Here is a 22,591-nt window from a genome sequence, read left to right on the forward strand (position 1 = left end):
TGATGAAAATTAACAAGATGGTGAATTCTTTCATTACACATCCGTGATCGCAAATCAACATGTTTTTTAAGCATTTTACAATTTTATCTGTCAAATGCCTCAATAAAGCTGAGAAAGGAAATTCTACTGGAATATAATCTGAGAACCTCTGACCTAAAACCTCCAAACTTCCATGGAAATGTCAGCAGGAGATGGCGCCTAAGGCAAAAACAGTCATTTTTTCTCACAGGAAATTTGTAACTTGAGCAAAACTGGCTACCATGCACATTAAAATTTCTTAAACACCTGTGAATATAAAGGACCTCAGTGAAGCTACCATAGGAAAAAGAAATAAGGAAAAGTCCTAGGCACTTATTTACCTGCTTTTGGAGAATCCATTATTCCAAAGTTGAGGTTCTTTATGTAGCAAAGGCAGCTTTTTCCTATGTGTCGCGGCATCCTCCGTGCTACAATAGGGCTCAGTTCGATCCCCATGCAGCCATCCAAACACTGGCAGCTCCAGGGTCTTGCCCCCTCCCTGCTAGCTGCAGTGGCTACTGCTGAAAACTGCCTGAATCATTTTCAGAAAATCAGTGACTTGAGAAGTGGAAGATCCTGTAAATAGAATCATCTCTCTTCCTTATTTTTCCTTCAGAGCCCTTACCACTATTTTATATGATTATTTCTATGATTATGTGTTTAGTGTAGCTGCCCCTAGGCTACAATGAGACAAAGGGTGGCTCCTTATTCACTGGCACATTACCAATGCTTACTAGTAGACATGAAATGTCTGTTGTCATCTAAATAACTGAATGAATAAATGACTCTTGTCAGCTAACTTTAAAGCTCTTCTCAAAAAAGGAAAAATAGAAATAAATATAATAGCAGGGTTATGTATCAAAGTACTTTCTACATGTATGCCTGGATATTTTAAATTGAAGATAGGTATCCTAGGTCAATGGATACATTTTCAGTGCCAAACAATTTATAAGTAAACCTTTGTAACAAGAAAACATTTAAATCTCACTTAATTTAAAAGTTTCTCACTGCCAACACTCATAACTAGCATTTATTTTCTCACTCACACCCTAATAGTATTAGATGAAGAAACAAACTCCAGAGAGTCCGTTTGGGCCAGAGTTACTACAAAGGTTAATGCACTTCCCTTGCACACCGTCAATCCAGGTCCAATCCCCATCACTGCATATGGCCCCCAGAGCACTGACAAAAATGATCCCTGAACACAGAGCCACAAGTAAGCAAGCTCTGAGCACTGAAGAGAATGACCCTCCATGCCCCCAACTCCAATAAACCGTTTATGTCCAAAAGAAATTATAGCATCTACTCAATAGATCAAAACATTTCTAAGTTCTTACTATGGGCAAGATAATGTCTGATGCATCATTTTATGTCAGTCTAGTGAGAAGACAGACAAAAAGCAAAAATATGCTGGGTTTGGTAGTTCCTGAGGATCTGAAAATCAGAAGGGGGCACTGAGATGGAACATGGCAGAGCGGCCTTGCAGTCAGTGCTCTGAAGCAGGAAGAGAACCATATAAACATGGGGAGAAAACATTGCTGTGAAGACCAGCAATGGGTCAGGAATTTGGCTCAAAGCAGTGGAATACATGCCTGGCATGTTTGATGCCCCGAATTTAATTTCTGGCACTAAGTGGGCCCCCAGAACACTGCCTGATGTGGTACCAGTGGCCCCAGCACCATTGGACCTCCAGTTCCACAGCCAGGGCTCAAACAAGAACTGAACCCTCATGTCCAACCCTTACTGTTGGATCAAGTGTCAACAGGAGTGGCCCTTATTGAAGAAGGAAATATAGATCAGCAGCAGAGACCACACTCGGAGTTAGTTACAATCCTAGTTTGATCAGAAAGCAGCCGGACAAAAGGCAATGTGTCCAGGGCAGAGCAAATGAGAAGAGAAGCTAGAGCGACAATACAGGGTCAATGCCCTGGAGATATCCATCACCGGTTTCAGAACTACACAGAAGCACAGATTAACCACCAGACTGCAAGCTCCGGGAAGGAGCCCTCCTGGCTGCTCCTCCCAGCATCACAGGCAGCCTCCTGGCACCTCGCTCCTGCTGTCCAGAATGTGGGTACCTTCCAGTGGAAAAGATTTTTGACCCTGATCACGCTGATAAGAGTCCCAGAAAATGACAAGGATTTTGACACATTTCTTTTATGAAATAGGAAATAAAAGAACTCTTCAATTCACAGCTGCTTAATGAAGCACCATCTCCAACTGTATCAATGAAAAGATCTGTACCAACAAACTGATCTTCTAGGCAACCTCTGGGTCTAAACACAAAAACCCTGATTAAAAAGTGTTTTCTAGAGCAAACCCAGACTTGTTGTGGCTGAAAATTGGAATGGTAATGATGCTAATGATACTTATACCATGTTTCTATCTACTGCTTGTCCTGAGCAATACTAGTATCCTACTTAAGAGATAAGTGAATACCAGAAACCATCAAGTTGTCCAAGGTGATTTGCCAAGGTAGAGGGGCAAAGCCAGGACTGAGTCAAGGACGCGGGGTTGGAGTAATAGTAAAGGATGTAGTGTTTGCCTTGCAGGCAGCTGACTCAGTTTTATTCCTGGCACCCCATATAGTTCTCTGAGTCTGCCAAGAGTGATCCCTGAGCAGAGTCAGGAGTAAGCCCACCAAACAACAAATGAGTAGAGTGTGAGTGTACAAGAACAGCAAAGATGAGAAAGAACTAGACAATCCGATAACCTCTTATGCAGAACATTAACTCCAGGATAACATCAAAGTTTTCTCCCTATTGTTTCAATTATGTAATACTTACTATTCTTTAACATTTTCAGAAATTTTCAGACCTTTGAAAATTTCAGAAATAATATTTCCATTTAAAATACATTCATGTTATATTGCTTATCTAGGGACCAGAAGATAATACAATGAGCAGGGAAATTGCCTTGCATGTGGCTAACCCAGGTTTGATCCCCAGCATCCCATCCATTTCATCCACTTCATGGATCATTCCTGAGCACCGTCAGGAATGATCCATGAAAACTGCTGGGTGTGACCCAAATAATAATTAAAAAAGTAAAAAATACTTTAAAAAAATTGCTGATGCGCCAAGTAGATGCAGAAATTAAAGTACAATCACAATATAATGTCAATTTCCTAAACCACATGCATTAATTTAAGTCATAAATAGAGAAATCACTGTATTGTGTAACCTGTTTGAGTCTGAGAAATCAAATTTATACTTACATTAACCTATCAAATATAATTCTACATTAATAACATGCTAATTTTTTACACTATATAAAGAACAAGATTCCTAAAACTGAAAAGGGAAAAACATTACAAAGTTTCACCAAATCTTTAGAAATATAATTATGAACAGATTTATTTGGGTGATCAGATGGCTTTCCACAAAAAAAAAAAAACCCTTCTACAAAAGGAATAAATTACTAATATGCACACAAATGAATCTCAAAACATGATGGTGATCAAAAGGAGACCAATACAAAAGAGTCTGAGCTTTATAATTTCATTTCCATAAAAATTTTGAACAGGTAAAGCCAAACACTAGGAAAAGAAAGCTGATCAGTGGTTGCCTAGGGTTTGGTGACAAAAGATTCATACAGAATTTATGGAGATAGAGACCTCCAACCCCCCAACCCAGACACACCCAGCTGTGTATCTAACAAAAGTAGCTAAGCACTCCTGGCAGTGCTTAGAGGATGAAATCTGGTGGGTCCCATGGAAAGTAAGTACCCTACCCACTGTTCCTTCATTCTTGTCCCAAAGAGTCATTCTTTAAATTGAAAATGGAAGCAATTGGCTACATTAGTTTAGACATTTGTCAAAACTCAAGACAAATGAATACCTTTTCTGCAGATAATTTATACCTCAAACTTGTTTTGTAAAGTTAAATAATAGATTCTCTACTAACCTATGCAAAAATGAAACTTTAGAGTTCAAATAAAATAAAGAACAAAAATAGCTATGAGAAACAAAATGTTTTAAAAATTAAGACTTTTGTCTTTTTTTTTAACCAAAGTCAAATATTCCTCTTATCAAAACCTATTGTGTTTTCCCAGGTTCCTGAGCAAAGTGACCACATTGTTAACCAAACACCTCTCCAGCCTCTTCTCTGCTTCAGACACACTGATACATTGAAACCAGTCTAAATCACTCTCCACAGCCCCATTTCACACTTTCATTAAATTAAAAAGTCACTAGAATTAGTAAAGAATTTCTATTTGCAACACAGTATCAAAACTGGCTGCCATTATACAAGGCTTCATGGACCATCTTACATAGGAAACATATTCTAATATTTCAATTCTTTAAGTTTAAAAGAAAGAAGTCTTGGGACCAGAGAAGTAGTACAAAGGTTAAGGCATTTGCCTTGCATGTAGCTGACCCCAGTTCAATCCCTGGAACCATACAATCTCCCAAGTACCTCTGGAGTAAGCCCTTAGCACAGCCAGGTGTGGCCCAAAAACCAAAAATAAAATAGTATGCAAAAAAACAAGTCCATATTTCATTTAAATTTATGAGATTCCTTTTGTACATGCCACCCATAAAATTACCATAAACAATTATCTCAGATTTAATCTAGGTTAAGTACATAATTTTTTAAATATCAACTTGATCAAAACTACCAATGGAGAGCAATAGCAGTGACAGAAGAGATAAGTTTAACATTGCTTAATATTAAGAACCTACCATCACACACTGGCACTAATAAGTATATACACTTGAACACTATGGCAAATTAATAGTAATTGTCATATCATTGTTGGCACCCACAAAAGACATACCAAGAATCAGAAAGTATTAAAGTATTAAAACAGCATTAAATTAGCTGTACTTGGGTATGATTACAAATATAATAAATAGATGAGGACCAGAATAAGAAACTCTTAAATGCCATCTTTGGAAAATAATAGATTTTGGAAAATACTTTATAATAGACTTGAAATACTCATTTCAAATAAAAGGCACCTTTTCTCAAGTACTTTCCCAGGGCATGCCCCTGTAATACTCCCCATTACCACTCAGCGTAAGTGGCTGATAGACTCATATCACCAAACCAAGAATTGCCAGGAGTGGTCCTCTACTATGGAACAGAGTCCCCCTCTCCCATCCTCGTGCCCCCCCCCCAATTTGCTCCCCAAAAACCAGGTACTCTCATTCAAAAAGTTGAGAGGTCCATTAAATTATCCAACTAAATGTCTGTCCTAAAATATATGACATTAATCTTAATAATAAATAGCACAGTACCACACTCTAACCCCCTTAAAATGCTCCTTTACAACACAGTAAGAGAGACTCTAAACATGGAAATCATGGACTGGAGCTACAGTACAGTGGATAGGGCATTTGCCTTGCATGTGGATGACCCAGGTTCGATTCCTGGCATCCCATATGGGGCCCTGATCACTGCCAAGAGTAATTCCTGAGTGCAGAGCCAGGAGAAAACCCTGAGCATCACCAGATGTACCCCAAAAGAAAAAAAACACCAAGGAAATCAGATTATGTTACTTTTCAGTTATTTAGAATAAATTCGAACTTAGGTGTGAACTTTGTATAAACACAAACTCTTTTTCAATGCTCTTCGGACCCTATAAAACTGCCCTTCACTCTGGCCACAACATCCTCTTATCCCAGAACCCTAACGCTTGCCAATCCAACTGTCTCTATCCTGTTCAATTCCTTAAAGCTCATTTTCCCACACAGGGCTAAGCACTCAAGTATTCACTGTACTCATTACCCAAAATTTTCTTTCCCTAAATCTTCTATCTGGTGGTTGACTATTACATGAATCTGTTCTATTAGCAATCAACTCTTCAGAACAGTCTTATGTAATCCAGTAAATCTTCTCCCATCCCCACCCACCACTCTTTACCACATCACTTTGCCTTACTGTCTTCACAGAACTTTTTACTATCTGATATCACCTTGTTTGTCTCCTTGTTTTCCTCTGTGGGTCTGTAACTTAGTTCACTGTGAACTGAGATGCAGTCTATGTAGGATAAATGAGGAAATAAATATAAATTCAGTACAGATCCCAGGCAAGGATATGGGCAAGAGCACCTATGCGGTAAGAAATCAGACATCTTGAGCAGAAGTAGGCATGCGCCCATAGGCCAAGAAAGTACACATTTCAGGGGGAGATGCAAGCAAATGTGCACCTTTTCTTCTGACAAGTTAGTTTACACAATTTACCCCTTTCTTAATATCACTTACTTTCCCTACTAAGAGCCCAGCTTGCTTTGTTGTGTGAAGTCTTCCTACTGAGCCAGGACCTGATTGGCAGGCCAGGGGAACAGTCACTTCTTGCTTTAACATTCCACATCCACCCAGTATTTAACTCTTTAGATGTTTCACTATTTTCCTAGATTTAAAGTTCTGGAGAATTCAGAACTTTATAAATGGCTACCTCATTAGTAGTTTTGAATGGCTTACTTATAGACTATCCAATATGAGTGAAGTCCTATAATTTAATAAACTTATAATGTCTTAATTACATTACTTCAAAATATGTTAAATAGATATGCTAAACTTCAAATTTTATTTATTGTGTAATCAGCATGCCAGGAAATCTGACAAGTATTGCACATATTCTCTCATTAATTCAGTCCTTTTAACTTCATTATATGAAGTACAGGTATTATAATCTTAGTTTCCTTATCACACATTAAGACCCCAGAGTTTGCATTGACTTGACAAGGATAACTCACACAGTGGGAGAGTTCTAAATTACCTTTAACAAGTTAAGACTCCAGAGCATGGTTTCACGGTCACCATGAAGTATTGCTTTACCAGTCATGGTAAACAATGTTATGTTGCACTGACAAACAAGAGATTTCAAAATTTCAGGACCCTAGCACAGCAACACCAATTGTTTCTTATTCCCACTATATAACCTCTATTGTGGTTGCTCAAGAATCAGGGACAATAGAGCCTTTGTCTTAATGTGCATCTCTTCTACTCACATTAGTTGCCACAGTTAGTTTTTTGTTTTTTGTTTTTGACTTTTGGGGTAACGCTCAGTGATGCTAAGGGGTTACTCCTGGCTCTGCACTCAAGAATTATTCCTGGCAATGCTTGGGGGGACCACATGGGATGCCAAGGATCAAACTCAGGTTGGCTGCTTGCAAAGGAAACACCCTCCCCCTTGTACTATGGCTCTGGCCCCTAACTGGCCACATCTAACTTAAAACTTGGTAGGGAGTACAATTCTAATTGGGAGGGGGTGGGGAAGGAGAACTGTAATATTTGTGTACACTCTGGAGAAGCCTGTGTCTCTCTTGAGCATGCATCTTCTGGCTTTCTCTCCCCTATTTTTTGAGTATACTTGTTTTATTTCAAAAATAAAGAAAGGAGTAAGAACTGTGTAAAGTACAGGCAGGAGAGACAGAAAGACAAAGAGTAAGTGGGCTTGAGGGTTTTGTGGAACTCAAAGGTGGGGTTAGAGGAAAGCCTGGGGAACTACTAGATTGGAAGTAGTATTGGAAAGGATTGGAACGCATGAAGGCTAAGTAGCTAAAACAAAAACAAAAACAAAAAAGCTCCAACAGTCAGCACTCAAATAACCAGGAGACTGGACTGCTGTTTCTTCTGGAAGATTCACTTACAGACCCGTCATGCCACTTCTTAGCTCTGTCAGTCCTTAAAACTCAGCTGTCAGAGTATATGAGTGAGTGATTTTGTCTATTACCTTAGAGACCATGTCCATCATATGAGACAGATTTGACAGCTGAAATTCATCATAGCAGTAACAATCAGTCCCTAGAGAGAAGAATCTAACCCTAAAATTATCTTCACAATTTTAATTAAAAATAAATCCGGTTCAAGTTAAAACTTTTTAAATAACTTAATTATTCAAGCCTTTACTGATCATTTTCACTTGCTGGATATGAATAAATAAAAAGAAAAAACATGGAACATCCTAATACTACTAGATGGTTTGTTGAAAAACACTCAGATCTTTAACTCTCTAACATAATAATCAGGTCTAAACATCAAAGAATTAATATTTCTTCAATGATGAAAATGTAACTAAGATGCTGAAATTTTCACTCATAAAAATGGACAATTTTTATAATCCAAATAAAAGTTTCATTACTACCAGACCTCATAAATAGCAGCCAAATCAGAAATGTGCTAACCATTAGAAACATAAGAGGATACTTTTCCATTGATATTTGGCATTTAGCATCAAAGGCAGGCCTCTGCAGATTTTGATATTAAAACTTGTCAAAGCAAAAATGAAATTACAAAAGAGCCACCCCCCCACCAAAAAAGAAAAGAAATGGTTACTGCTACAACCCTTTAAAATGGCATGTGGATTTCAATTAATCGCAAGTTCATTTGATGTAAATGGAATATTAAAGTAAAAGCATGAGTGTTAAAGCAATCTACACATTAAAATAAATACAGTAGAAATAAAATACTCATGGTCTCAGATGGTATGACATTTAAAGCATGGTAAGCCTGAGGTTAAAGTTGTCACCTGTAATAAGAGACCGCTGAACCATGATGCAACAATAGCAATGTCAATATTTAGTTTCCACTTTGGACGCATTCAAGAACAGTCTAATGCAGAATCAAGACTCCCTCCTCTAACAGTTCCCAGGCAGTAGGAAAAAAACATGTTCCTCTGGGTGACGGAGCTCACATTAAGAATCAATCTTAAAACAGGAAAACAAGTGAAATCTATGACACACATACACACTTAATTTCATAGACAACGACTGTGAAAATACACTTTTCTCTTTTCCTCCCCCTACCCATTTCAAGAATAGTCTGCCTTCAAAAGCACATCAGTAAATCTGCAAGTTTTAAAATAATAGAAACCATGTGTCCCATATGTTCACCAGATTCATTTTTCATGATGCATGGTCCTCTGCATTAAAATACGTGTATTTCTGATAAAGAAAGTAATGAAAAATCAAAATAATCCATTCCAAAAATTTCACATCTCTCAATACAACACAGGACAGATGCTATTAAACTTGGCCATCTAATAAAATGAAACTTGTGATCAAGTTCGAAGCACCTGTAAATGATAAAAAAAAAAAAAGTACCAAAAGTGGCAGTGAATAAGTGGTATAAAATGTTTTCAATTCTGATCGTTTTCAGTAAAGCACTAAAAATTATTATAGACTTGATATTTTTAAGTTTTGTCTTCCATACAGCTAAAGTGAAAAAATACTAGATCCAGAAATAAGAATCCTACTTTTGAATATCTTAAATTCACCAAAACTGGTTGTGCCTATCAGAATACCCTCAAGGCTACAGAAATAAACACAGAATTGTTAAATATCCTGGTATTCATCCATCCTCCTACAAAGGAAACACATCTGAAACTTCCATATTTGACCTCTTTAATAGGTTTTTTTTCAAAGAAAAAACATGTTTTCAAAGGAAAAAAAATCCCAATTGATCTTCTCTTTTCAATCAGTGGGGAAATTATAATTTTTTAAATATTAAAAATGAGGGGCTGGAGCGATAGCACAGCGGGTAGGGCGTTTGCCTTGCTTTCGGCCAACCCGGGTTCAATTCCCAGCATCCCATATGGTCCCCTGAGCACCGCCAGGAGTGATTCCTGAGTGCAGAGCCAGAAGTAACCCCTGTGCATCGCCAGGTGTGACCCAAAAAGCAAATAAATAAATAAATAAATAAAAATGAAAGCCGAATAACTTTCAAAACAAAACCAAAAAAAAGAGTAGTGTGAGTCAGAGCAAAAATAAAAAGAAAGTGTGAACCTGGTCTTGAAGAACAAGGCTGGGGACTTCACAGAGTGGCAAATGACGTCCACTCCACAAACGCACAAACACACACTGAAAAAGCAATGAGCTAATCAACAGAAACAGAAGAGAAAATCTGAGAGGAAATGAAGTGTGTGTTTCTACCTTTTTAAAAACCAAGAGCTGATCTAATATCTACATAATGTATTTGATAAATTCTTATTTTTAAACTCACCTGATTCATTTTCAATTCCTGTTGTGTTCTGAAAAGATACACACAACAAAGAAACTTCTTTGATTACATGAGCCCTAAAAAGAAAAACAGACAATTGTAATATGTACCTGCCTACAAATTGACAGGGATTTAAAAACCACACACAGAACTGAAGAGTTTGCTCAGGGGGCAATTCACAAGACAACTCCACACCAGGTCAGCTTCAATCACTGCTGCAAGCATACGTTGCAGATCTATTATCCGCAATAAACTATATTTGCACTAATCTATATTGGGGCTTCACTGTACTTCCAATTGAAAACACACATGTGAGAATGACATCAAAATCTTTTTTGCAGTTGCATCGTTCCTAAGAAATAATTTTGTATAGTCAAAAACACAAAGCAAAGCTGAACAGCTTATTATGCAAAGTACATGTCCTTCTTCTACTTATAGTAATACTGTGTGAATGCAATTACAATTAGACTCCTTTATATTAATTTGTTTTTTTCAAGTTCCTAAAAGTAAACACTCAACTTTTTCAGAGGAATTCTTTTGGAGGAACTTAACAAGAAAAAAACACAATAAAAAACTCTCCAAAAAATTCACAATAAAATCCAAATGATTTAATAAAAGTTGTTTGGAAAGAACTATAGTTATTCCTTTAAATTTTTTGCTTAATACAAACAAAGTATAGTAAAGCAATGAAAAGATATAATTACTTCTTATAAATGGGTATGATGTGCTAATTTCAATGTATGAAGTGCTAAATAACAATCTATGAAGCCGGTCCTTTCTGCAACACCCATCAGGAGTCCTTTGAAGTGATTCATAATATACATGAAAATCATATCATCTCAGCACTTCCATGGTAATACTCTAAAAGTCTTCAACACATATACCATTAAGCACAATCTTACTGCTCCTTGAACTTGCATCTTTCCTTCTTAGATCCTAAGGACTACCCCATTGTAACTTCATGTTCTAATTATTAACAAACCAAGAAATCTAACTTAATGACATTCCTAGTAGAACAAACATACATACAAAGCCTGCCCACAATGATAAGAAATTGTGCTTTGACATTTTTATGCCAGTTCAACAATAAAGACAGTTTGGTTTGTTTGTCTTGTTGTTTTCTTTCCTTGAGCTATTTAACCACACACACCCATTATTTTAAATTAAGGTCTGGTTATCTGAACTAGCTTTTAGTCATAAGTGGAAGGAGAAACACATTCAGTAACTTGTTAGAGAGTTCAATGCTAGCCAAATCAATATAAATTCCTCTCAGTAAGTAAACACTCAGCAATTGTATTTTTAGGTAAGTGAAGGTTTTATCCATTATGTCTACACCTTTAAAGTTTAATATTGTCTTTCTCATAAATACTTCCTTAGAATGCATCCTATAGTGAATATAATTAACCTTTCCTATTAGACTTGTTATTGATATTCAGTGAAACATGTTCACTTGATGCCAACTAGCGATGAGACCAGTGGCCACTGTGTGCATGCCTCACCCTTATACCCTAAATGCCTCTGACTCTCCTACAGTTTCACTGATAGCCCTCATGTTACAATCTTAAGCCCCGAAATAAGAAACAAGTTGGGCTTCACTTGTTCACAAGTTGGGCTTCACTTGTTCTCTTGGTAAGTTTTTAGAGGTAAATTTACTATCAGTTGTCAGGAACTTAAAGAAAAGTTAAGTCTCAAAATTTTGGCCTCTGCTATTGCCTCTTCATTCTATTTGACCAAATTTTTTCCCTTCTGCCTCTCTGTATGTGTGCATGCACTGTTTCGAATCTGCAAGCAGAATGATCCATGCCCTCTAAGGGAAGAGACCTACAATAAACAGGGAAGTATGATGTGCAGCCGATCAAATATGAAAGCACTGTAGAGGAAAATAAAGAGTGGAATAGGGAGGAGAAGAGAGCAATTACAGTCTGTATGTCTCTACCCTGTGAGATTAGCAGAACAGAGAAGGGAGAAAAGGACAAAGGGACGTCCACACAGAAGTCTGACATGGAGCACTGAAAAATAAGAACACATGTGGGAAGTCCCATACATGGCAGGGCCTAGATGTTTATGGAGGAAAGAGGTAACCAGTGTGGCTGGTCACAGGAATAAGAAGAGCTTACAGAGTGGTGGTCAGGGGGAGTGAGAAATGGGGGAGAGAGATGAAGATTTATTAAGATTTAAGAATGGATTTTGCAAGACAGCACTGTTGTTCACCAGCTATAGCTTTTCCACCCAGAGATGGACAGCCATTGGGGGGCTAAAGCTGCAGAAGTGAAACGATTTAGATTTTAAATGTAGAGACTATAGGAGCCAGAGAGATAGTACAGAGGGCAGGGCATTTGTCTTGCATGCCAACTCCATTAGTTCCCTGGCAGCCCATATGGTCTTCTGGGTACTGGAAAAAACAATTTTTGAGTGCAGAGTCAGGAGTGACCCCTGAACAACATGGAGCATGGCCCACAAACAAACAAACAAAGTGGAGACTAAAGGAATAGCTAGAGGGGAGTATCTTAGGATGCTAATGCCCCAATCCAGGCAAGGGAGAACAACCGGTTTAATTGGCACAGGAGGAGATGAGATGAGAAGTAATTGGATCCTGGGTATATATTTAAAACAGAGTCTCCAAGATTTGCTGGGAGAATCAATATAAAGAATGAACACAGACTTTCAGAAAGTCAGAGACAACGTCAAGGTTTTTATCTTAAGGACATGAGGAAGGTGCTGCCATTGTCTCAGATGCTGCCTCCTCCTTGCACCTGCTTTTCATGCGTGCTTCCCTTTTAGTACTACCATTCTCCCTCCGGATTCACCCCTCCGCAGGGGGTCTGTCACAACTCAAGTTATCCTGACATCTAACAACAAATAACCAAAATAAGAAAATGCTTGAGACATTTTATTCCTTTATATGTTATCTCTGAATCTTAATTTTTATTCATTAAGCAAGTTACAAAAGCCCAGATGGCTGCATGATTTCTATCGAACCTCTGTGACTCCTCAATGCACTCATCCTTCCTTTATAGAGACAAGAAAAACCTTGGCATCATTTTTTCAGGGGCTCGTAACACACCTGGAACCATGGTCACCCCTCTCTAAATCCCAGGCCCCCATTTTCTCTCCCCTCCCTCTTAACAACATTGTCAAATAAAGTATCTACAATATTTTGTAAATATTAAAAACACTGCAAACCCAACACTGGCTTTTCAAATTGCAACATATTTGGAGAGGGGATCCTCCCCACCAGCGCTTGGGAGGTAGGGGGACCCACTCTGGGCTAAGCTCAGCCCAGCAATGACTGCCAGGCTTCATGGCTGGGTTCTCAGGCCCAGTGGGTCTAGGAGGCCAAGGTGTGCTGAGGTTCAAACCTGGGGACTGGCACATGCACAACATGTGCGCTAGCCCTCTGAGCTATCTTTCCTACCCCTAAGACGGCAGTTTTGAAAATAAATTCTTAATTTGACTATTTTTCAAAGGGCTGTCTTAGGGGCCAGTGAGGTAGCCCTCACTGAAATACTGAAGCATATGCATAGTATTTACCAGGCCCTGCATTTGGTCCCTGGCAAATGCCAGATTCGGCCATGTGTGGCCCTGCTGACCCTCAAGCATCATTAGGCCTGAGCAACATCCCATCGGCAGGCCCAAGCACTGATTGCTCTAGTCTGGTGAGCTGACTACTTGCCTGAGCACTGCTTGGGAGGCCCCCAAAGAGATGGTAACAAGATAACAGGGCATTTGGGCTGTGTCTCTCAACAGACTAGCACTGCACTCAGACCTCTGACTAAAATTACCTTACACATATATCCAGCTGAGCACTCTAAGTGTAATCATTTTATGACTAGCTGCAATATGATAATACTGTTTAAAGCAACAGCAGACCCTTACATTGTACTTGGGAGTATTTCCTTAAAATTTCTCCAACGCCAGCCAGCCTGGAAGCATGGTGGTAATCCCACATAATACTCATACGCATACTGACTTAGCTGGCATTGTTTTCCCATGTACACTTAGCAGGAATCTCAGCCACATACAGTCAGCTAAGAGTACCTGAACCATTAATCCTATCTGCGTGGAGGCAGAGAGGAGATTTTATACATCCATCATTGAAACTTAAAGATTGTGTCTATTTGTGTTCTTTCCTTTTACTCCCCCCCCCCCTTTACTGAAGTGGCTGACAATACTCTAAGGTATTTAAAGCCTACACTATAGCTACAATATGTAGATACTATTTGCTGCAACTTTTTCAAAATGCTGAACAAACCAGTACTCCAGTTTTCCACTAGTATACTGGAAATCTGGAAATTCCTAGGACTTTTCTGAGCCTGACTTCTGCTTTATTTTATTCTTGGATTTCCATGCCTGGCCAGACCTTGAACTATTATAGTCCTTGAATCTGCATACTCTGACTACTCCACCTTGGTGTTTAGTAGATAAAGTACAAAAAGGATTGGAAACATAATACAGGGGCATGGATCTTGCCTTGCATGCTTCCAAAAAGGCTCTATCCCTCGCAACACATCTGGTCCTCCAAGCACAACCAGGAGCAAACCCTGAGCACTGCTGGGTGTACCCCACCCCCATCCCCACGCCAAAAAGAAAGCTCATAAAATACATTAAGTAGCTATTTAAATCTGAAGCCATATTTTTTAATTACCAACTACACCTTACTACTACCATATACTTTTAAGATCTTAATCTTGATTTTTTTTTTCCATAGGTTCTAACAATATGCTTATAATTAACTGTTCAAGATACTGCTCCACACTCAAGGACAAATCACCCTTGCAAATACTTCATAGTGGGTAAGGACAATATGATTATTTGTTATTGGTATCAACATAGCAACAATAAAATAATTAAGGTCTTTATTCAAATTCTGGTCCTTAAAATGTCAAGATACCCAACAACTGCTCAGCTCTTTGTAGATTTGTAAAATTTACACAACTATAGAAAGGTAAAAGCAGAAGACAAAATTTAAAAAGCTAAGGTGATAAATTTAACCAGATCTATTTAGCATTTCAAAAAATAAGAAGAGTGTGTGAGAGAGAGAGTGTGTGTGTGTGTGTGTGTGTGTGTGTGTGGTGGTGGTGGTGGTGGTGGTGTGTGTGTTAAAGAGACTGAAAATAAAGCAAAGATTGGAAAGTTGCTGAATCAGAGGATGTGAACTCTCAGCACTAGAACACTAGTTGCTCATGTCTTTCACACTCTAAAATGACATCTACCCAAGGCAAGAAGACAGTGATGTGACTATGTCATGCAAAAGCATCTTCACTAATTATGGAAGTACATGAGGGGCCAGAGAGATGGCTCTTTGGTCTGAACAGCACACTTTACATGCTGAAGGCCCAGATCAATACTCGGACCACATGGTCCCCTAAGCACCACCCAGAGTGACTTCCAAGCACCAAGCCAAGGGGAGCACAAGCACCAGTGGGTTATCAAAAACACACACACACACAAAAATGCATGGAATATGTAAAAAATAGAATGCTCATAAATAAACCCATGACTTCTCCAATTTCAATAAATGGGTTTCTTCAAAACAGCTCAGAATACTATAGTAACATATCCCGGTTAAATTGCTCAAATTCATAGGACAGGGATAAACCTAAACAAGGGAATCAGAGTTTGTGGAAGTTACTCCAGATGGGACGACTTGATAGATCACAAGGTTTCCATGTAACAGGGTTGGAGGACAGAGGGATCCTTGTTCTGAAAGATGTTACAGCTGCAGAGTGTCATGGAGAAAATGAGGCTGATTAGAACCTAAGTTAAGTGTAATAACAGCATTAAATAAGAGACCTATGGATGCATATCCTAGCAACATACTGAAAAAATCTGCATTTGGATTATAGCTCTCTGGGTTTTATTATGCCCCCAACCCCAAAAAATACTAAAGATTAAGGAGACATTTTCAAAAAACACTCCTCCCAGAATACAATAATGAAAGCTAGCTTAGTAATAAACATACAGCAATTACCTAAATGATGCAACAGATAGACATTAATACATGCTCTTTTACACTTTTGATTAAATCTGCACATCAATGTCATTAAACTGCACTGAATCTCTAGTTTATTATATTACAAATTTTAGATTTTGTTTAAGGTATCTATAATAATACTCTCTAACCTACCCTAAATGTCTAGTTTCCCTAATTAAAATATTATTTTACCTCTCACTGTAAAACATGTTTCTCCCTTTAATACTAAAAACAAGAGAATCGTTAATTTTCCTAATGAGGCAACTCCACTCCATCAAAATAACCCTGAAATAAAGTTTCATTTCCTTTCCTTATTTTCAACACTAATTGCCAAAGTATAGAAAGGTAAGAGTTTACTTGCAAAGGTAGGTTAGTGCTTTCCAATCATTCCCTGATTTTTTTTTTTTTTGAGGGTGGTTTGGGGGAGGGGCACACCCAGCTGTGTTCTGGGCTTACTCCTGGCTCTGCGCTCAGGGATCACTCCTGACAGGGATTGGGAGACCATACTGGGAGCTGGGGATCAAACCCAGGTCAGTTATATGCAAGGCAAATGCCCTACCCACTGTAGTACTGCTATCCCTCCAACCCACTGAATTTTAATGAGAACTGTGCCACTGACTCAAGATTATTATCACAAATACCCATCTCTCCCAGGAAAAGTGTAACTTAACCATGGTAATATAGAGTACACAAAATACTATTAAAAATCAATGTTTTTATAAAGCAATATTTGCTCGACATTCACTATGTTAGCATGTAAAAGGGTAAAAGGAACTACAAAAGGAAAATAAAGTTGACTCCTTTGTTTTTGTTTTTGTTTTTTGTTTTGGGGCCATAGCTGGTGGTGCTCAGGACTTACTCTTGGCTCAGCACTCAGGAATCACTCCTAGTGGTGCTCTTGGGGAACCATACAGGATGCTGGGGATCGAACCCGGGTCGGCCACGTGCAAGGCAAACTGCCTTACCCTCTGTCCTATTGCTCCAGCCCCAAGTCAACTGTTTCCTAACACTCAAATACCGAGTCTCCAACTCAAACACAAAATTTCTAAAGCAAGATGCCACATGATAGTTCATTTCACAACTTCCAAAACAAAATGAATTCTCAGCTGACCTTTTTGATCTACCGTTTTTCCACTGGAGTTGCCAATGCTGATACTACTTTTGTGATTAAACCTTTGAAACTGAGAGATTTTCAGGAAACCTGGAAAAATATTTCTGAATTTCTTGGAGAAGGAATAACAGCCAAGGTAACAAGACACACTGGCTCTGGCACTCAAGTCTGTATCTGCTTTCTCACATAAAGATTTTGTAAGATTAATACAACACCTGCTCAGGAGTGAATGCTCAATAACTTTGGATTTTTTTTCTGCACAACATATTGAAAAACACATCTTCTACCAACAACACAAAAATGACAGAAAACGAAATCATTCATGAATCTAAGTCAAAGTAATAAATAATGCCAGATCAAGTGATAACAAGATTATAGGGGCTAGAGAGATAATAGAGAGGGTAGGGTGCTTGCCTTGCATGTGGCTGACCAGAATTCAGTACCCCCCCCCCCAACCCATACGATCCCTGCAGCCCTGCCAGGAGTTACCCCTGAACACAGAGCCAGAGTAATCCCTAAGCATCATCAGGTATGGTCCAAAAACTACAAAGAAAAAAAAAAAAGAAATTATACAAAGTATGTGGTCCCGCCCTCTGAGCTATCGCCCCAGTCCATGGTAGTTAAATGTTTATGGATTGTTCTAGGAAGCTCTGATATACCTATTTTTAAAACACATTTACTGCCAGGGCTGAAGAAATAGGTAGGGCAGGTAGGACACTTATCTTACATCTTACATGCTGCTGACTCAGCTTCAATCCCTGGCACCACATGTGGTCCTCCAAGTCCTGCCAGGAGTGACCCCTGAGCACAGGAAAAGGTGCAAGCTTTGAACACCACTGGGTGTGGCTCGAAAACAAAACAAAATGAAACAAAAATATGCTGCCTTAAAAAAAATTATCTGTAGTTTTTACTTCAAAGTGTAATAGATGTCTTCCTATTTATGATTTTTTAAAATCAATGTCTCTAGTGGCTACTTAGCTGTAGGCCAAACAGAGGACTCCAGAACTCAGGATCTGTGCAAGAGCAAGGACTAGACTAGAAGTGACAGTGAGTTGGAGCAGGGAAGGGAATGGAGGGGGTAGGGGGGCGCAGGGGTTGAGTTCCGCTTAGGGCTCCTCAGATAGTGACTCATTATTATCATACTCATCCTCCTGGCTCTTCACAAAAGCCTTATAGGTTTTCAGAGAAAAACGGAAGAAGAATTACTTCAAAACAAAGCCTCTGAACACCTTGTAGTCAGGGGGGCAAAAGAAAGTGGCTTTACTGCTGCTATTCATCAAGAAGGAAACTACCAGAAATGGGCACGGTGAAGCCACAAGGAGTTTCTGATTGATGAGCTTCAAACAAAACAATGTCTAAATAGTTTTAAGAGGACCAAGTTGACAAGAAAAGAGGAGATAGGAAGGAAAGGGGCCAGACAAGTTAGCAGGCCCATTAAGAGTCTAATATCTAGAATAAAGGTTTGAACCACAGATGAGAACTGAAAGAAAACAAACCAAAAAAAATTGAACTTGCCACCACAGACACTGAAAGCACAAAATGATTTTTTTTTTAACTGAACAGGAGGTAAAAGGAGACAGTGAGGATGAGCCTCAAAGGTGAGATGCAACAGACTGGAAGAAAAAGAGCACTTTAAAGATGCAGCAGTCAGGAGCAGGGATGGTTTTTAAGCAGAAGGGGATGTGCTCCAGTTTAGACACTGCTATGGAGGAACACTCAGACAACCACAAGGAAGAACTGTATCGGACAGAAGAGGTAAGTCTTCCCAGCCTGGGAGGGAGACTGAGACTTCAGCCCCAAGGAGAAGCTTGCGGACAGGAGAAATCACCAAGGGAAAAAAGTGAAGACTCAAGATTTGGCTTTGTGAAGAATGCATGGAAGGGATCAGAAAAGAGGTCCCCCTCCCCACCCCACATCCCTGCCCCACCTTCTATCTTCCATGTGTAAGAGGATCTATTTGGAAGACCAAGAAACTTAAGGACTGAGAGAGAACTTAAAATGGTTTCTCTTGACAAAAATTGTGCCACACAACCCACTATTTTAGGAGAAACTCCTAAGAAAAATACTAATAATGTGTTTTCACATGAAGTACCTCAAATTATCTTCATATTCTTCATCAATTCATCACAACCAACCCCCAACAATCCCCACTGCTGATATTTTCAAATAGCTTCAAAGAGGGAAGAGCAGAAAATCTAACCCCTGCAAGCCAGACAGGAGGCGGTCTCTGCTCCTTCTGTGACCAGTTTCAATTCCTAACTAGGGGATTGCACAGATACAATATTTATCTCCCTGAAACTGGTACCCCGCCTCCAAGATCTCTACTCAGAGATAACAGACCCACAATTAAGAATCTGAATTGGAGGGTGGAACTGGTCGAACTTTACAAGAAAAAGACATCCAACCCCATCGAAAAATGGGGAGAAGAAATTAACAGAAGCTTCCTCAAAGAAAAAAAATCAGGCTAAAAGGCACATCAAAAAGTGCTCCACATCACTAATCATCAGGGAGATGCCAATCAAAACAACAGAGATATCATCTCATATCACAGAGACTGATACACATCAAAAAGAACAAGAACCATGAGTGCTGGCATGGATGCAGGAAGAAAGAAACTCTCCTTCTTTTTGATGGGAATGCCAATAGGTCAGTCTTTTTTGGAAAACAATATGGACATTCCTCAAAAAAAAAAACTAGAAATTGAGTTCCCTTTTGAACCAGCAATAAATACCACTTCTGGGGATATACCCTGGGCAACCAAAAACACAGAGCAGAAACACCATATGCACTTCTATGTTCATTGCAGCACTATTCACCATAGCCAGAATCTGGAAACAACCCCAGTGCCCAAGAACAGATGACTGGATAAAGAAATTATGATACATCTATGCAATGGAATACTATGAAGCTATTAGGGAAAATGAAGTCATAAAATTTGCTTATAAATGGATGGACATAGAGAGTATCATGCTGAATGGAATGAGCCAGAAAGAGGGACTGCACTCATTTGTGGGATATATATGTATATATATAATAATCTCATATGTGGAATATATGTGTTATACATATACATATAAATGTATATGTAGTTCTATATATAGTATGGGACAAATATCCAAGACCAAGGAAAACAGGGGCCAGGAGGACTGGTCAATGGTTGGAAGCTTGCCACAAGCATGTGGGGGCCGGAGGGCAGTTAGGATAGAGAAGGGGCCAGTATAACAATAATAGTTGGAAATGATCACTCTGAACAAGAACTGAGTGTTCAAAGTAGGTAAAGGGATATACGTAATGCCCTTTCAGTATTTGTATTGCAAATCATAAAGCCCAGAACTAGAGAGAAAGAGAAGGGGGGGGAGGAAGAAAGGAGGGAGAGGCAGAGGGAGGGAAGGATGGATGGAAAGAGAAAAGATGTATATAATGTATGTATATATATGTATATAGAGAAAGAAAAGATATATATGTGTATATGTGTGTATATATATGTGTATATATATATATAGAGAGAGAGAGAGAGAGAGAAAGAGAAAGAGAGAGAAGAAAGTGCCTGCCATGGGGGATAGGAAGAGGTGGGAGGGAGATCAGCTTGTGGGATATATGCAGTGATAAAGGGATGGGTAGGTATTGGAACATTTTATGACTAAAACCCAATCATGAAAAGCTATAACTGTATCTCACTGGGATTCAATTTTTTTTTAAAAAAATTGTTTTTTTAATGGGGAGCTGGAAAGATCATACATTGAAGGCTTGTATGCTGCTGACCATGATTCATATCCCAGCCCCCCATACAGCCCCCTGAGCCCCACCAGGAGAAAGCCCTGAACAGTGCCAGGTGTGGCCCAAAACAACAACAAAACAATCTAAATTGGGACCAGAAAGAATACAGCAGGCAGGGTACTTACCTTGCACAAACTTAACCTAGGTTTCACCCCCGTGCTACTTATAGTCCCTGGCAGAGCACCACCAGGAGTGGTCCCTGAGAGCAAGGAGTAAGGCCTGAGTGAGTAGCGCTGGGTGTGATAAAAAACCAAAATTTTTAAAAATGAATCTAAATTTACCCCCATGAAACTTCATTTAAAACATACTTCAGGTATGTTTTAAAAGCATGTCTTTTGGAATTAAGGCAAAGTCTCTAAAATAAGTCTACCAGAATAAGAAGCACTTGAAATGTCACTTTTATACTGATATTCCAAATTATGCTTAATTTATATAGTCTTAGAAAGGCTTGGGTCAATGCAAAATATTCATACCAAAGTATTTGAAGGTTTGGTGAATCAGATGATTTTTTCAAATTTTGATGGCATTGCTTAACACCTATTTTTCAGTCTTCATTCTATTGTCACCCTTCTGACCTTGTTTTCTTCCTGTGGTCCCAATGTACTACAGGTTGGCCCCATAATCTCATGGCATGGTCCCCAGTTACACAATTTTTACCTGTGGTCCCCTTGGAGTATCCTGGTGGCCTGCCCACATGACACCTGGTCAGAAACACTGGTTTAAATTATTTGAAAATGTCAGAAAGCATCCCTACCAGAGTTTTATGTTGTCTTAGTTGAACTACTTATAAGCACATGTAAAATGTGTAAATTATACCAAATTCCAGACACACTGCCCACTAAAATAAAACAGTTGCACTTGGCTTTACATATTTCAAGCAAGCTGTGCCAAGAAGTAATTTAGCTCTTTCAAAGCAAAGCCTATCATGATTTATTGCAAAAAAACTAAAAAAAAAAATTTGTTTCACCGAAAATACTGGCAATATATAAGTATTCAATGAAAGCTCATTTACTGCATGTTCCAAAGGACCAATAAATGAAAACAAAGTGTAGGTATGACAAGAACCAAGAGTCATAAGAATAAATACCACATAGTACAGAGCAAAATATTATGAGCATATTTCACTCCAAACGAATGAGATTTACTACTTACAATAACTTTAATTCATGCTTCAGGGAGATGGGAGTTAAGGAAAGAAAAACACTTTTTAAGAAAGAATATTTAAATGACACTTGCTTTCGGCCCAGTGAAATTATGCAGAAATCCTGTAATTCAGAAAACCACCCATTACCAAATATAGTTTATGAGCACAATTTTTAAATTTTATTTATCAGCAAATTCTAATTAAAACTTATTTCATAACAAAATTTTGCGTACCCTGTCTATACTTTTAAAGATTACAAATTAAAAGATAATAACTTATCATTTTGTTGTATTAATGATGCATATTTGCAAAGAAGATCAATAAACTGCCTTTAAATGGTCAAATAGTGTTACAGTTGGGAAAGTACCATCAAAAGTAAATAATTCCCTCAGGACAAACTATCACTTTTGGTGCAAAGAATTCATGAGCTCTTGTTTGTCTTTAAAAGGAGAGTTTAGGGCCACAAGTGGATCAAAGGGCTCAAACACATGCCTTGCATTCAAGAGCCCTAGGTTCTGTCCTGGCACCAGATGGTTCCCAAGCATGACTGGGTGTGGCCCTAAAGCACTGAGACAGGAGTACCCTCAGCCCCATCAGGTGTGGCCCAAAGACCAAAACCAA

At 38.7% G+C, this 22,591-nt stretch overlaps 1 protein-coding gene across 3 annotated transcripts in view; it reads right to left on the minus strand.

The window, feature by feature from the left end:
• PRDM2 (PR/SET domain 2) overlaps positions 1-22,591 on the minus strand; it is a 128,539-nt gene that overhangs the window by 102,378 nt on the left and 3,570 nt on the right. For 2 of the 3 annotated variants that reach the window (XM_055137841.1, XM_055137842.1), the window contains exon 2: positions 9,968-10,041. The exons of the other annotated variant lie outside the window; for it this stretch is intronic. In XM_055137841.1, coding sequence (XP_054993816.1) covers positions 9,968-9,976 — 9 coding nt within the window. In that variant the 5' untranslated portion in view covers positions 9,977-10,041. The remainder of the gene's footprint in view (positions 1-9,967; positions 10,042-22,591) is intronic. 3 annotated transcript variants of the gene reach the window in all.

The sequence above is a fragment of the Sorex araneus genome, chromosome 5, assembly GCF_027595985.1.
Source record: "Sorex araneus isolate mSorAra2 chromosome 5, mSorAra2.pri, whole genome shotgun sequence".
Taxonomy (NCBI): domain Eukaryota; kingdom Metazoa; phylum Chordata; class Mammalia; order Eulipotyphla; family Soricidae; genus Sorex; species Sorex araneus.